Genomic DNA, 15,098 nt, shown 5'->3' on the forward strand with positions numbered 1-15,098 from the left:
CAATGACTCCTTACTGAATAGTTGCTGGCTTACTGAACAGAAAGCCGAGATTTGAACCCTGGTCTTAACTAGTACACTATCCAGACACTTCATAGTTCAGTCGAGATTTGCATGGGGGGGGATCTGCTCCGCTCTGTTCTTATCAGGGTTATAGGTTTTCCATTTTGACTGTTCCACTTGAACAGAAAGATTACGAAAATAGACACAGACAACAGCTTTGGTACTACTGTGTTGGTACAACGTGTCATAGTTGCAAAAGCACCAAAACTATTTCCTACTACGAGAAAATTCTTTACAACTATAAAATATTTAATCTATGTCTTTTCTTAATTTTCACTGTTTATGGTATAATTCTAAACATGAAATGATTACAAAAGAAAGAGATGCTACCTACCTTGTGAATATGAGAAAAGACATGCTCATTCTTTATGAGGACAAAAAGCTTATTAGACGTTGCTTGCTCACTGTCGCAGAAGTCCTGCGGTTCAGTTGGAGTGTAGCCATGTTTTATTAGCACGGACTGTAAAAGAAGTAAAAGTGCGATTGTCAAGACATAGAATAACTACCGTATATGCTGGCGTATAAGGCAACTGGGCGTATAAGACGACCCCCCAACTTTGCCAGTTAAAATGTAGAGGTTGGGGTATACTCGCCGTATAAGACTACCCCATAGTAGGAGTCAGGGTGCCGGGTATCAGGCAGAGCTGAAATTACCTTATGCTGCAGTCATCCGGTAATAAGAAAGATAGATCGCGTTCTCAGTTTAAAAAATAACTTGTTGTAACAGCTTCTTGCGAGCAGCCGCTCGCACGGGTAGCAGTGCAGCTTCCTGCGTCCCTTGACTGGTGACGTGTGCGCTCCAATGATGAGGCTCACGCCGGAAGAGATTGCCGGGTTGGATCGTGGAGCGCACACGTCACAAGTCAGGTGATGCCGGAAGCTGCATTGCTACCCGTGCGAGCCGCTGCTCGCAAGAAGCTGTTATAACAAGTTATTTTTTAAATGGAGAACGCGATCTATCTTTCTTATTACCGGATGACTGCAGCATAAGGTAATTACAGTTCTGCCTGACACACGGCACCCTGACCAGACCTGACATTCTGGCACTCGGCGTATAAGACGACCCCCGACTTTTCAGTTGATTTTTCAGGGTTAAAAAGTCGTCTTATACGCCAGTATATACGGTACTTACATAACAGCAAAACAGACAGCAGAAAACTTTACACTCTATCTAGTTACTCACAAGAGGGGGCTATTTTGAGAGCTAAAACCCGCACCATTAACTGCCAATACAAATCTTAGGATTGATTAAAATCCAAGCACTTATTTCTAGGGGAGATGCTACAAATCCCCACTAAAAGCTAAAGCCACAATCAACTAATCTTCCCATCTCTGAAAGTCAATAGTTTTTTTGATTGCATTGGGCAACTGCTTGTCATTGTTCACCTTTAAAGAGGACAAGGAGCAGATGTCAAATGCTGGGTACACACTGCGTTCCCGCACTCGATTCCCAGCCGCTCGATTATTTCCGACATGTCCGATTCCTGTTTTGATGGATCGTTAGGTCGATTTGGCATACTTTGCATGAGAATCGACCTAACAATCATCGAAATGCGCTCGGAAATAATAGAGCGGCAGGGAATCGAGCGGGGCATCGAGTGCGGGAACGCACAGTGTGTACCCAGCATTATACACTGACCAAGAGACAGATCTCTCTCTGATCGAATCTGATCAGAGGGAGATCTCTGACCAGACAGGTAAGAGATTTTAATTCAAGGGCATAATAACGTGATTATCATGAAAACGCCTTAAAGGATACTGCAGCTGAAAGGCTGCAGAGAGATAAAACCTGCATTGGGTAGGTAAAGAAAAGGACATACTCACCGCTCCCCTCGCTCCCTGCCGTCAGGTCCCGCTCGTTAGCCACAGCTCCCGGTACTGGCCGACTCTCCTGACCCCTGACCCGGACATACTGCGCCGCACACGAGCGGGACCTAACGTCAGGGAGCGAGGGGAGCGGTGAGTATGTCCTTTTCTTTACCTACACAATGCAGGTTTCATCTCTCTGCAGCCTTTCGGCTGCAGTATCCTTTAAAGAGAACCCAAGGTGGGTTCTAAGAATGCTAACAGCACACAGAGGCAGGGTCTGCATATACTGCCCAGCCTCTGTTGCTATCCCGATCCCTCCTAAGCCCCCCCCCCCCCTGCGTTCTGCTATGCCCCCATAAATCACCCCGCCGTGCCGTCGACACACAGCGTGTCGCAGCCGGCTGTTTACTTCTGTAAGTGTCAGTCTCGCCGCTCCACGCCTCCTCCATAGCTCCGGTCCCCGCCCGCGTTCCTTCCCTCCAATCAGCAGGGAGGGAAGGGACGCAGGCGGGGACCGGAGCTATGGAGGTTGCTGGGGAGCGGCGAGACTGACACAGAAGCAGTGTTCTCCCCAGGATCAATTAGGTGGGCGCGCCGCCCGGGTGAGGTAAGCCCCCCGCCCGGCTGCGTCACACGCTGGGCTCTCTCCTCTGTGTACGAGATCTCCTGCTTTTCAGCAGGCTCGTACAGGTATTGGCTCAGCTCGGCGGTAGGCGGGACCATCTGACTGCAGCGTGCTCTTTCAGGAACGATACAAGCACTCAGTCACAGAGAAGGGACTCTGGTGTTAGCTATAAAGGCAGGGCAGACTACAGCCGTTTGGCTTTGTAATTCGGACTCTCGGAGCCTCCTTTCCTTCTCACAGCTGCGTCATTAGGTCAGTTGTCTCTCTCCTTCCCTCCCCTCTGAATGTGTATCTGTAATTACTTGCCCGTCTTTGTGAAATATACGGCACTTATGTTTAGAAGACTAGAGAGGAGTGGGGAGTGCAGGCAATCACTCACCTCCTCCCCCGGCTGTCACAAGACGTACGGGGCAGCTGCGGACTAGTTGCATAGAGAGGGGATGTTTTGGCTGCCTGGAGAACAGAGCTCACTGACCGCAGCACTGAAGAGAACAAACCTGATCAGAACAGATACAGGCAAAACGCATGTAGCTGGCAGCTCAGCTGTGACCTCAGTCAGTTTCAACACACACAAAAAAAATCTGTCCTGACGTTTATTCTCCCCCTCCCCACCCTTTTTAACCCTAAGGATACAATAATAAATCTGTGAAATCACATGGGCCAGCATGTCCTTTCAGACCATGCTGCACTTTGCATTTTCACACACACAAAAAACACAGTTCTTATCTGTGTGAATTTGTAGCTTCTCAGAGTAATCTGTAGAACATGGACATGCGACACGATTCCTGATCGAATAAATGCATTCAGCCGGAAACAATCGATGCGGTCCACAAACAACAAGGAAATCTTTATCAATCAGATGATTGGTAGAGGAATCAACCCCAAAACCATTGACTGAATAATTGTGTTCAATCGGTACCATTAACGATGCCCAATGCATATAGCTGTATAGCTCTGGACATGTGTTAACTATATGATGTCTGTTTCACCTGTACTGTCAGACGGATTTCTGTAGCTGCAAATATAACAAAAAGCACTGTTCACTTTAAAGTGTACCAGAGCTGAAAATAGTAAAAAGATTTAAGCCCAATCTACACTATAAGATTCTTTGTGCGATTCGATTACGATTCTATTTACGATCCGATTAAATCCGACATGCAAAACAATGGCAAATCGAATCCCGATCGGACATGTCGGATTTAATTGGATCATAAATAGAATCGTAATCGAATTGTACAAAGAATCGTATTGTGTAGATGGGGCTTTATACATACCTGGGGCTTCCTCCCCAAAATCTTTTTACTATTTTCAGCTGAGTCCCTTTAAGACAGATTGTGTATTTCTTAAAGCACGCCTCAAATGAGAGCCATATGGAGGCTCAGTGTTCTCCCCAGGCTCTTTTGGCCACATTCTCCACCCATCTAATTTTGGTGAGCACCCGGCTAACATCAGCTTGTTTCCTCCTCCTATGCTGTGAGCAGAGTTGTGTTAGCCCTGCATTCGGAGCAGTGCTTTTCAGCGCTGCTAGATTTGGGCGCAGCCATAGACTATAATGGGAATCAGTCTATAGCGGCGCTCAGTAAGTAATGTCGGCTCCGTCAGAAGACGGAGCCAAAGTTGCTTAAAAAACACAATAATTGGGCTTCCAGCAATTGCTGGAAGCCGAATTATTTCATTCCCCCACTATCCATGTCGGTCTGGAGGGGGAATAGTAATTAACACGGCCCGGACTTGTGCAAGAAGCAGGATCAGCCATACACCGCTGTATCCTGCGCTCAAGTCTACCGGCGCCGATTTCAAATGTACTCCCTGCATTCCCCTGGTTGTGCCCCACCCGGCTACTTTTTCATGCCACCCGGCTGGAAAAAATTTCTGGGGAGAACACTGCAGAAGTAAACAGCCGGCTGCGACACGCAGTATGGCAACAGCACGGCTGGGTGATTTATGGGGGCATAGAGCGCAGGGGGGGGCTTAGGGGGGGGATCAGGATAGCAACAGAGGCTGGGCAGTATATGCAGACCCAGCCTCTGTGTGCGGTTAGCATTCTTAGAACCCACCTCGGGTTCCCTTTAAAATGGCTTGAGCAATAAATCCTTATGTGATAGTTCATATCAGCGTGTTTTGTCTGCTTTCTGCTCACCAAAGTGCTGCCTGTACCATTTTTAGGGCGATTTTGCTACAATGGAAGCTATAGGAAAAGTGACTTGCGTCAGGAAGCAAAGAAAAAAAACAAATCACTCTGCGAAAGCACTTTGAAAAGCACTTAACACAAAATCTAAGCGCGCAGTTAAGTGACGAGAGGGGAAAAATGCGCAAAAAAGAAAATCGCTGCCGTCAGCGATTTCAATTTTAGATGTGAACAAAGCCTTAGGCCCGGTTCACATTAGCGGTTGTTTGCCAAACGGACCGGATGACCTGACCGGATCCGGACCGGATCCGGATCGGAACCGTACGGTTCTGATCCGGATCCGATCCGGATCCGGTCAGGTTGCATCAGGATGCGATCCGGATCCGTTTGGCAAAGTTAACGTAAAAAAAAAAAAAAAATGTTGGGGTCTGGGAGGTCAGCAGAAGGGGGACCTGTGGAATCAGGCCCTCTGCTGTTTAGCACTCACCTCCACCTCCGACATGCTGCCAACATCCTGCCAACACCTCCAGCTCGTGCTGCTCCACTCCAAAATGCTTGCCCATGTGTCCCCAGCCAATATCGCCGCAAAAATCCGCATAGGAAGTGGGGTAGAACATCCGGATTTCTCAGCCAGTGTGTTGTGCGGCCTCCGGTTCCCATTTGTTTGTATTGGCCGGATGGTGCAGTCCGGCTCCGCCCCGGATACGGCTGCCGGAGGGGCCGGATGAAAAAATAGCGCATGTTGGAACGGAGGCCGGAGTCCGGATCCGGCCCGGCTCCGGTTCTGCAGAACGGACCCATGTGAACGGACGCATAGGCTTTAATTGCTATGCCGTGCGTCCGTTCCGTCCGTTCTGCAGGCGGTGCGGCTCCGGCACGGCGATTCCGGAGGGCCACCGCAAGTGTGAACCGGGTCTTTCATACGTATGGGTAGAGAATATGCAGGTGTATAGACATTTCATAGATGCCAAATATCTTCTGCTGCTGTTTAGACTACAGCCACTAACCACTCCCCTTTAGCAGCTCATTGTAGATAAAAGTTACAACCTAGTGAAGTGGAATCAATATTTAATATACTGAATATGTTCTCCTCGATGGATTTTTTCTTCTTCAAGAAAATTAGATAACATTTTAAACATAAACATATGTTTTTACTATAAAGCACAATCATGTAGCATACCCAAGAAGCATGCAATCAGGGTTTGGAAAATGATAATAAAAAAAAATACCTTTGTTAAAGAGAAGAAATCATCCTCCCCTTCTTTATCCTCATCTATGGTCCTTGTAAGATAAAAGTAACAGTTCTTTTGTGCAGCATCTTTTGCAACACTGTGCAGTCTAGACTGCAGGTTTGTGCAGAGATCAGAAATAATGTTCCCAACAGTCTGTGACTTAGAAGAAGTGGGATCAAATGCTTGTCTTGTCTGCCAGCCACTCCTGTCTGTCTCTGGATGAGCTGAAGGCCTTTCCAGGGCAGTACCACCTAAGCCAATACGGCTCAACTTTAGGTGATTGGACTGTGCACATTCCTTAAGAATTACTGAAATATCACAGTTTGGTTTTACCATTGTGTTCTCATATGTTAACCTGCTAAAGTGATAAGGTGAACGTCTATGGGTTCTGGCTTTTTTAGAAGTCCTAGAACAAAATGGACGTGTGTCCCACTCCTCATCCTCATAGCGGCCTTGACTGACAGAGTTGCCAGGATACCAGCTATCATGACTTTCATAGTCTCTCCTACGATATGGACAATGGACGGTAATGAGAAGAGGGCTTCTATTTTTAGGTACAGTACCTGCACAGCCTGGAATCCTGTTTGACTCAAACATAGTCTGAAATGGAGAATCAAAGGCTTGGATATCCATTGATGATCTTTTTAAAACCTCCTTCAGTCTACACATAAACCGCAAACGTTCCATATCCAGGGTATTTTGTGTGGGGTCATCTGAGACAATTTTTCTGTTAGTAAATATACTGCCAAGGTCAAATCTACCAGCAAAGGCACTTTCTTTATGAGCTGAATACCTACTGATAGTTCTACTAGTGTCTTTTATATTTCGTGTTACAATGATATTCCCATGATTTTTATGGCTAGAATAGCTGTAATCTCTGCAATAGTCTCTGTGAGGTCTTGATGCATATTCATGTGCCTCACGTATAGATGTACTTGGGCCAGTATGCCTCTTTAAGTGTTTTTTCTTTGAGGCGTGACTCTGCTCAGGGTGAACTATAGGCTCTTCATTATGTGAACTTGGAAAACCATAAGATACCTTGTGGTAATCCACATTTATCAAAGGTTCTTTGTAAGATCGTACAAATTCAATGTCATCATCAGAAGAATCTGACCAGCGATCATACTGCTCTTTACTTATACTTCCTGTATTTAATATGAAACAGATGTCAGATTGGTCCTGAACTGGCTCGTGCTCCATATTGTCAGAAAATTCATCAGGAGGTGGAGGTAAGAATTGTTCTGTGGAAGCCAGCTGATCTACTTCTTCATAAGTTTCCAGTGTTGCTGGAGTTACAGAAGCATTACTGACTGGTCCTTCCTGAACCATGTTCTCTTCATCACTAAGCTTATTGATGGGCGTGTCGTGCTCCTGTGCTTTACTTTCTGTAGCTATTGAAGCATCTAACTCAGGTTCCGACAAACCTTCAGTTTTAGCTACAGTGTCTTCCAAATTATGGTTCTCTGAGCTACATCTACCAGGCTCTTCATGGACAACAAATACCTCATCTTCAGAATTAGAGCTTGTTGGTTGACTTAGTCCAGAACTCTGGCAAATACGCTTTAATTTTGACAAAATTTCTTTTCGAATGGTATTTCTGATGTTATGGGCCTGGTCTTTAGACATTTTCTCAGGTTGATCAGGAGAACTGCTTATTGTTTTTAACACAGACTCAGTTTCTGGTTCAACAGGGATTTGCTCTGTGCTTACTTCAGCATATTCCTCACCTGGTAGATCACATGAACCTTGAGTGCTTTTACTAGACTCACAATATCCAACTGTAGCAGTTTTGGGAGAATCTTCCCTGCATCTCTGTAATGCATCTGAAATTAGTACAACCATTTTACAATTATTATCCGTTTCTGTCTTAAAGGTATGATCTTCTGTGTTTACCACAGAAAAGCTAGAACGGTCAGTCTGCACAGTTTTAGATTCCATAGGCGTGTTATTTTCCAGTGCTTTCTCATCAGCAGCAACACTCTCTTTGCTATGGTCTGGTATTTGCATTCCATCCTTATCAATAGGCGGTGAATTATTTTTTGCATATGTCATGCTGACTACTTCTGGATTCAGTCTTTCAAACACAGACAAATCAGCGATCCCACTGGAATCTGAACCGGTCAATGATGACTCTTCACCTAAACAGACTTCTGTGACTTCCTGAGTATTCTCAGCAATAAGGTCTTGGCCAATGACAATTAGATTATAGTAAGGAGAACTTGTCCCATCAAACATTTTAGGTAGATTTTCCTCAGAATCATTAGCATGTGGATAATTGCCATCCATTGCTTCTGTACTCTCTACCTGGACATCTAAAGGTGCTGCGAGGTCAGGTGTTTGGATATGACCTGGTACAGTGTCTTCTTTCATTTTAACTCCAACCATCTAAAATCAGAAAAGACGTTAATAAACCCCCTACAGAAAGAATAAAAGTCATTTATTTGTTTCACAAGGATTAAGTATGATCAGTAACGTCTCCCCATGTAACTACGTGCTGTAAATCGTGTAAAACGTAGGCATAGTAAAGGAGATGCAAATGCAAAATTATTCAAATTTTGTATGCAAATTTATGCTGATTGAAAAACGATCAAATGAATTCCACCTTGGTGGGATATGACTGGTCTATTTTCAAGCTGTATAATATATGCTTACACATTATCCACAATACTGTATCAACTTGGTATTTGCATCTCGATAACAATTCCTCGTGACAACTTTTTTTGTGAAATCCAGGGAGACTGCAAAACCTACTTAATGTCTCTCTTGCTGTGCAATATTTGCCACCGTATAAGACACACTTTCTCCCCAGAAATGGGGAGAAAAAGTCCCTGCATCTTATACGGCGAATGCAGGGAATCCCCAACTTACAAACGCCAGCGGATACCAACTGCCGACCCTCTGCAAATTCCCGCATAGTCTGTCTTCTGTCCCCTGCGTGTCTGTTCTGCCCCCGCTTCCTATTCTGTGTCTCCATGACCCCCCCCCCCCCTCCCCTGTGCCTCTACTTGCCCCCCTCCACTGTGTCAAACATGCCCGCGGAGATTGCTGACCTCTTCAATTATGCACTGAAGGGAAGAGGTCAGCGATCCCCGCAGGCATGGTGGATTAGGGAAGATATGACGCTGCACTACACTACATGTACACATGGGCAGCTGAGACACAGGACACAAGGAAGGACAGACACCTGGGGCCAGAAGGGGACACGTAAGGACAGAAGGAGACATCTGAGGACAGAAGGGGGGGGGGGGGGAAGGACACCTGGGGGTAGGAGAGGAAACCTGGGGATAGAAGGGGACACAGGAGGACATCAATTGGGGGAGAACATTATAAGACACTCCTGGAATATGCACACACCAGATTAAGTATATATTTTTCTCCCCCTGGTTTTTGCCCTCGAAACTTAGGTGCATATATTCCAGAGCGTCTTATACGGAGGTAGTGGCCAGCACTTGAGAGAAGACATTAAAATAAGTGCAGTCTTACTGTCCCAACAGCCTTTCCCCCTTGGTGGTGAGGTAACTTTAAAAAACTGACATATTACAACCACTGTTTAAAATATGTAATGCCTTATTACAAACCCTTATCCTCTAATCTGTTTTTTTTAATGCTGATAATATCTGCACAGGGATAACATGAACTTCATAGCTACAAATTAAAGCAAAAGGAAAGTGGGAAGACTTCTACAGCAGTGGGGATATTTTAGAAAAACAGGTTTCAAACAGGAATCAATACTACAATTAAGTATTTCTGCACATGCTGGGAGTGGCATGCCTGGGTTTAAAAAAAAAAAAAAAAAAAAGTATTCGCTACACTACAGTATACCTTTAATTTTCAACTTACAAGGCAATACCTGCAAAATATACGTTTTCCATATACTGACCTCAAAGCTTTGCTGTGTAACTTGTAAGTCGTCGGTACTATTGTCCTCAACATACATGATGACTTGATTTAACATAGACATATGCTGTTCGGCAGAAGTATTCGCCACATCAGTCTCTTCGCTACCATCACTTGGTTTTGGATCCATGTCCTCTTGTGTTTCAGGACCAGCACTGGCTACATTTATCTGTTCTTCATACTGCATACAGCTCGAGTCAATAACCACATCTCGGTTTTCTACATCAGATATCTCACTGGAGCTAGGGCTCAGTTCAAGCTTGCCCATACTCACAGAAGCATCAGTCTATAAAACAGTACACAGAATTTAAAACGAAGTTTACCTAGTAGGCAGAAAGGTTTCCTATTAAAGAATAATTCCAATCAGTTTTTATAAATATAAACACTTAAATAACACTGTGTTTCTAATAGAAACTTATCCAGGGGAAAGTGAAAAACTTTACAAGGCCTGGGCCAATTAGCCTTAAAAGGGAAAAATTCCTTCCTGGCAGATGGCAGTCAGATAAATCCCTGGATCAACTCTTTCGGAAATTACCTAATAATTATTGCCATGGATTCCCTTCAATGTAAGGAAAGCATTCAATCCCTCTTTAAAGAGAACCCGAGGTGAGATTTAATTATGTTACTGGGGCACAGAGGCTGGTTGTGCACACTTAGACCAGCCTCCGTTGCCCCATGGTGTGCCTCCATGTCCCCCCTGCGCGCCGCTATACCCCCGCAGTGCTGGCGACACGCTGCGTGTCGCCAGCACAATGTTTACCTAAGCGCTGTCTGTCAGCGCCGCTCCCCCGCCTCCTCCGCATCGTTGCTACCCGCCCGTGTCCCTTCCCACCCGCTGATAGGAGGGAAGTGACGCGGGCGGGTAGCGCCGATGCGGAGGAGGCGGGGGAGCGGCACTGACTGACAGCGCATAGGTAAACATTGTGCTGGCGACGCGCTGTGTGTCGCCAGCACTGAGGGGGGTATAGCGGCGCGCAGGGGGGACATGGAGGCACACCATGGGGCAACGGAGGCTGGTCTTCGTGTGCACAACCAGCCTCTGTGCTCCAGTAACATAATTAAATCTCACCTCGGGTTCTCTTTAACCAATTAAAGTGAACCTCTAGACTAAAAATCTACTCAGCAGCACTGAAAAGGCTTGGTGTTTCTTTAACAGTTTCACAGCATCAGAACTTTGTTTTTCTTACCCAAGCCTCATATTTAGCTGCACAGAAGAAAACTGCCCGGGCATTTTCCCCCTGATGTTGTGCAAAGCATGATGGGGTTTCTGATGTTCTCATTCTGCAGTTTTGGTGCAAATGTTTTTTTAATTTTGAATTTGAGATATGAAGCCTAGCGTAGCTGGGAGGGGTTATCAGGACACCGGACAGCATAACTGTGTCTCATGCTCCCTGTCACCTCTTTTCAACCAAAAAGATGTCTGCCCCATGAAATCACAAACATTTACCTGTTCTTTTAAAACAAGGTGGGTAAGAGATTATATTACCTATCTATTTTGATTAACATAATAACTAATGTAACTTAATGACAGTGTTTTTGTTTAGGCTGAAGTTTCCCTTTAAGTAACAGCTGTCTCTGCCCCTTTAAGGACCAGGGACTGCTGCTACAGAAGCGGCAGAATCCCAACGAATTGCCGCATGTTGGGAACCTGGGCCACCCACTCTGCCGTTCCTGTGAGCCGGCCAGGAGCAGTTTTCATTGGCTCCTGGCCGTCTTTCAATGTAAGCCAATGGGAGTTGCTTACATTGAAAGACAGGGTCAGGAGCCAATAAAATCGGCTCCTGACCCGCTCACAGGAACTTTGCCGTCATAGAGACAGGCAGAGCGAGTGAGCTGCAACAGGAGGCGGCAGGGATTCAGCGGCGAGATCGGCGGATACGTGCAGCGGCGGTGAATTGAAATCTACACCCTGGCAGCCAGATAGCCATCAAACCATGGCAAAGATATCAAGTAGCGCAGTCCGTAAGTAGTTAAACGCAGATATAGAATTTGCCAGAATTTCTTCCTTAGGTAAGATATTCCAGATTGTTACCACTCTCACTGTAAAGGACCAGGCTCTAAATAAATGGCAAAAACCTTTTTCCTCTATACTCCGATCATGTCCTCTTGTCCGTTATACAACCCTAGAGACAAAAATGGTGTATTTATACATGTTAATCAGGTCACCTCTCAGTCGCCTTTTTTCCCCAACCTAAATAAGCCCAATTTGTCCAACCTGTTTTGGTAAGTGAGATCTTTCATCCTTATTAATTTAGTTGCTTGTCTTTGTACCCATTCTAGAAGGTCAATGTGCCCAAAACTGTATCCCACACTCCACATGAGGTCTCACAAGTGATTTGTGCAGAGGGAGTAGTATATTAGCATCTTGAGATTGTATTTCCTGTTTTATGCATCCCAGCATTTTATTTGCTTTAGCCACTGCTGCTTAGCATTGTATACAATTACTTAATTTGTTATCAACCAGTATTCCCATTTTATATTTGACTCTACCATTGGTACATACAAGGTGCATGACTTTACATTTATCAACATTAAAATTTTCATCTGACATGTGCCTGCCCATATGGCCATGTTGTCTAGATCCTGTTGTAATAAAATACTATCCGTCGTAGTGTTGATAATTCTGCATAATTTAATATCATCTGCAAAGATGGCTACATTACTCTGTATTCCGTCTACTAAATCATTCATAAATAAATTGTAAAGAATTGGACCAAGTACAGACCTCTGTGGTACCCCACTGCTAACAGTTTCCCATTTTGAGTAGGTCCTGTTTACCACCACTCTTTGTCTTTTATCCCTTAAACAGTTATCTATACACATTGGTCCAGATGCAATTAACTTTTTCACCTGAGGTATCTCCTAAGGCCCGGTTCACATTAGCGTTCCAGACCCGGAACGCTCCGTACACAGCGGATGGTGAATGGATACATTGTTAATCAATGTATCCATTCACACTCGTGCGACTGTCCGGATCAGATCCGGGAACGCAGCTCCGGGACGATCCGGCTTTTTTCCAACTTGCTGCATTTTTGCCGTACATCCCCGTGCGGCTGCGGACCCGGGCCGGATCCTGACCCGAACATGCGGCCATGCTGTGCAATGAGAAGCGGATGTTTCTCATCACACTGGCAATAGGACCGGATGCTTACAGCACCAGTCCTATGCCACTTGGGGGGCCCGGACTACACGCCGGTATCCCCCATGCTTGCGGTGCCTTTCTGGCACTGCAATGTATCTAGTTCCGGCTACTTTATTGTAACCGGAACTGATCAATTCCGGATCCGCAACTTGTGGCCACCGCAGAGACCCGTACAGTCTCTTTGCGGCCCCCGGACCCGGACCCCTGGACAATTGCGGACTCGAACCGCAAGTGTGAACGGGGCCCAAGAGATAATTTTCATCTTTTTAAACTGAAATTTCAGCATTTTACAATTGAAAAAGTACCCAAAAGTCAGTGAAAAAAGTACCACAAAACGTATTTTGAGTATTTTCTTGCTTGCTGGTGGCTTAGAAGACATTTAATGACAAGTTGTGAAAATTTCACCTAGGAGAAAAAGTGAATTGCATATGGGCCATTTTCTCCTAGTCCCTGTATCCTCAGCTTCTACACCAGACTATTGTGGGGAACAGTGTCAAAAGCTTTTCACAACGTCCAAGTACACTACATTTATTGCTTTCCCAAAATCTAAATTTTCATTCACCATAAAAGCTGAGTATGTTAGTGAGACAGGCAGGACCTGTCTTTAGTAAAACCATACCGTAAAACACAAATTCTTATGCTCACCTTGCCAATACAAGAAGGCTCATCCTCTTGACTTCCGGCAGAGCTATCCGTTTGGACGTCAGCAACCTTTAATATGGGTGATAGAGTGGATCAGTAACGTTTTTACATCTTCTGTGACATAGTCAATACATTGATCCTATTGCTAAGGATCCTAATCCACATCATTAATTCAATAAATAGAAAGCAAAGTTATTTTTTTACTTTTCTCATGTAGTTACTAGAATTAATGCAAAAAAATAAATAAATAAAAAAACAGAATTTTGGGGAAAAAAAAAAGGTTTTCAACGTTGTCTACATTGTCTTTGGACCCTGGCAGATCCACTTTGTCAGCTCCTCCACATAAGAGAATTTTACACATGCCTGTTCCTGATGCCAGAGTCCAGCTTCTGAACTAATGCAGATATCAAAGCAAGTTCACTTGTGGGAAGTTTGTAAACAGTTAGCTCTCTGAATCTAAAGGGGAGGCACCACACTCAAACGCTAATTTCACAAAAGGGAATGATGGGTTCATAAGCAAGGAGGCAGCTTAGTTTTGTATGGCACAATCCAGGTTTAACATCACAACATAAGACAGAGAATGTGAACACATCTTAATGCAAATTAATAGGAGGCAACTGTGAGGTGACTGGGAATGCCACTCGCTGCAGTGGTCTTCTATGATCCTGAGGAAGCCCTTCTACTACTGCCAGCTTCGCATTGTGACATTTTATAAAATAATAAAACTGATATGTAGCAGTAAATTATATTTTTTGCTGCCAGGATTTAGGTGGACTTGAATGAAATACAGAAATGCCTGTCAGCCATCTCAGATACTAGTTCTTACCTCGGAGAGGACACTTTTAACAAGCACAGTATCTGTGCATGCTTCCAACCCATCAGATTTCTCTGGACGTTCACACAGCATGTCTTCATGAATGGAGGAATGTGCTTCAAAAACTTTGTAACCATCGAGTACCAAATTAATGTCTGTGCTGGATTCTTTGATGTCTTGAAGCCCAGTGCTAGTACATGACTCGTTTTCTTTCTCACAGTCTTCCACATTGCTCATGGGTTGTTCTTCATCTTCCCTACTCGATTTCCCGCTCTCCACTGACTCAGAGAGAATACTGTCTGCCTTCGATATTTCCACAGTTAAATGATTCTCCTCATTTAAACCTTTGTCAGCCTCTGCAGCCTATGATAAATCAAATGTTTGGGCAGGAAGTGTGAAAAAAACCAAAACAAAATAGGATATAGTACAGTAGTACATGTTTTCTATCAACTGCAACTGTCAACAGAAGCCCAAGGGTTAATAAAGTAAAACACATTTACTTCTATAGCAAGTCCAAAACAAGAAGCCTTGCTGGTAAGTATCTCTCACCGCTCCCAGTTTCTGTAGGAATTTTGGCATTACCCTGGCTTATTTTGATGCTGGTCTCTTGTATCAGATGTACCAGGCGCTGGCTTGATGGCATCAACATGCAAGTACACAAGGCCAGCTGCAGTATGGAGCTATGGTAGAGAGCCAACCGCCACAGGTATTGGGAGAGGTTAGAGATACCCAGGATAGTCCTCTAACTC

At 44.8% G+C, this 15,098-nt stretch overlaps 1 protein-coding gene across 7 annotated transcripts in view; it reads right to left on the minus strand.

Annotated features, from left to right (window-relative positions):
* The window catches only part of TASOR2 (transcription activation suppressor family member 2), a 133,384-nt gene that overhangs the window by 20,939 nt on the left and 97,347 nt on the right, over positions 1–15,098 (minus strand). For all 7 annotated transcript variants that reach the window (XM_068275978.1, XM_068275981.1, XM_068275979.1 and 4 more), the window contains 5 exons: positions 14,362–14,712; positions 13,539–13,604; positions 9,735–10,037; positions 5,852–8,239; positions 395–520 (listed from right to left, as the gene is read on the minus strand). In XM_068275978.1, the coding sequence (XP_068132079.1) occupies positions 395–520; positions 5,852–8,239; positions 9,735–10,037; positions 13,539–13,604; positions 14,362–14,712 (3,234 nt within the window). The remainder of the gene's footprint in view (positions 1–394; positions 521–5,851; positions 8,240–9,734; positions 10,038–13,538; positions 13,605–14,361; positions 14,713–15,098) is intronic.

Source organism: Hyperolius riggenbachi, chromosome 3 (genome assembly GCF_040937935.1).
Source record: "Hyperolius riggenbachi isolate aHypRig1 chromosome 3, aHypRig1.pri, whole genome shotgun sequence".
NCBI lineage: Eukaryota > Metazoa > Chordata > Amphibia > Anura > Hyperoliidae > Hyperolius > Hyperolius riggenbachi.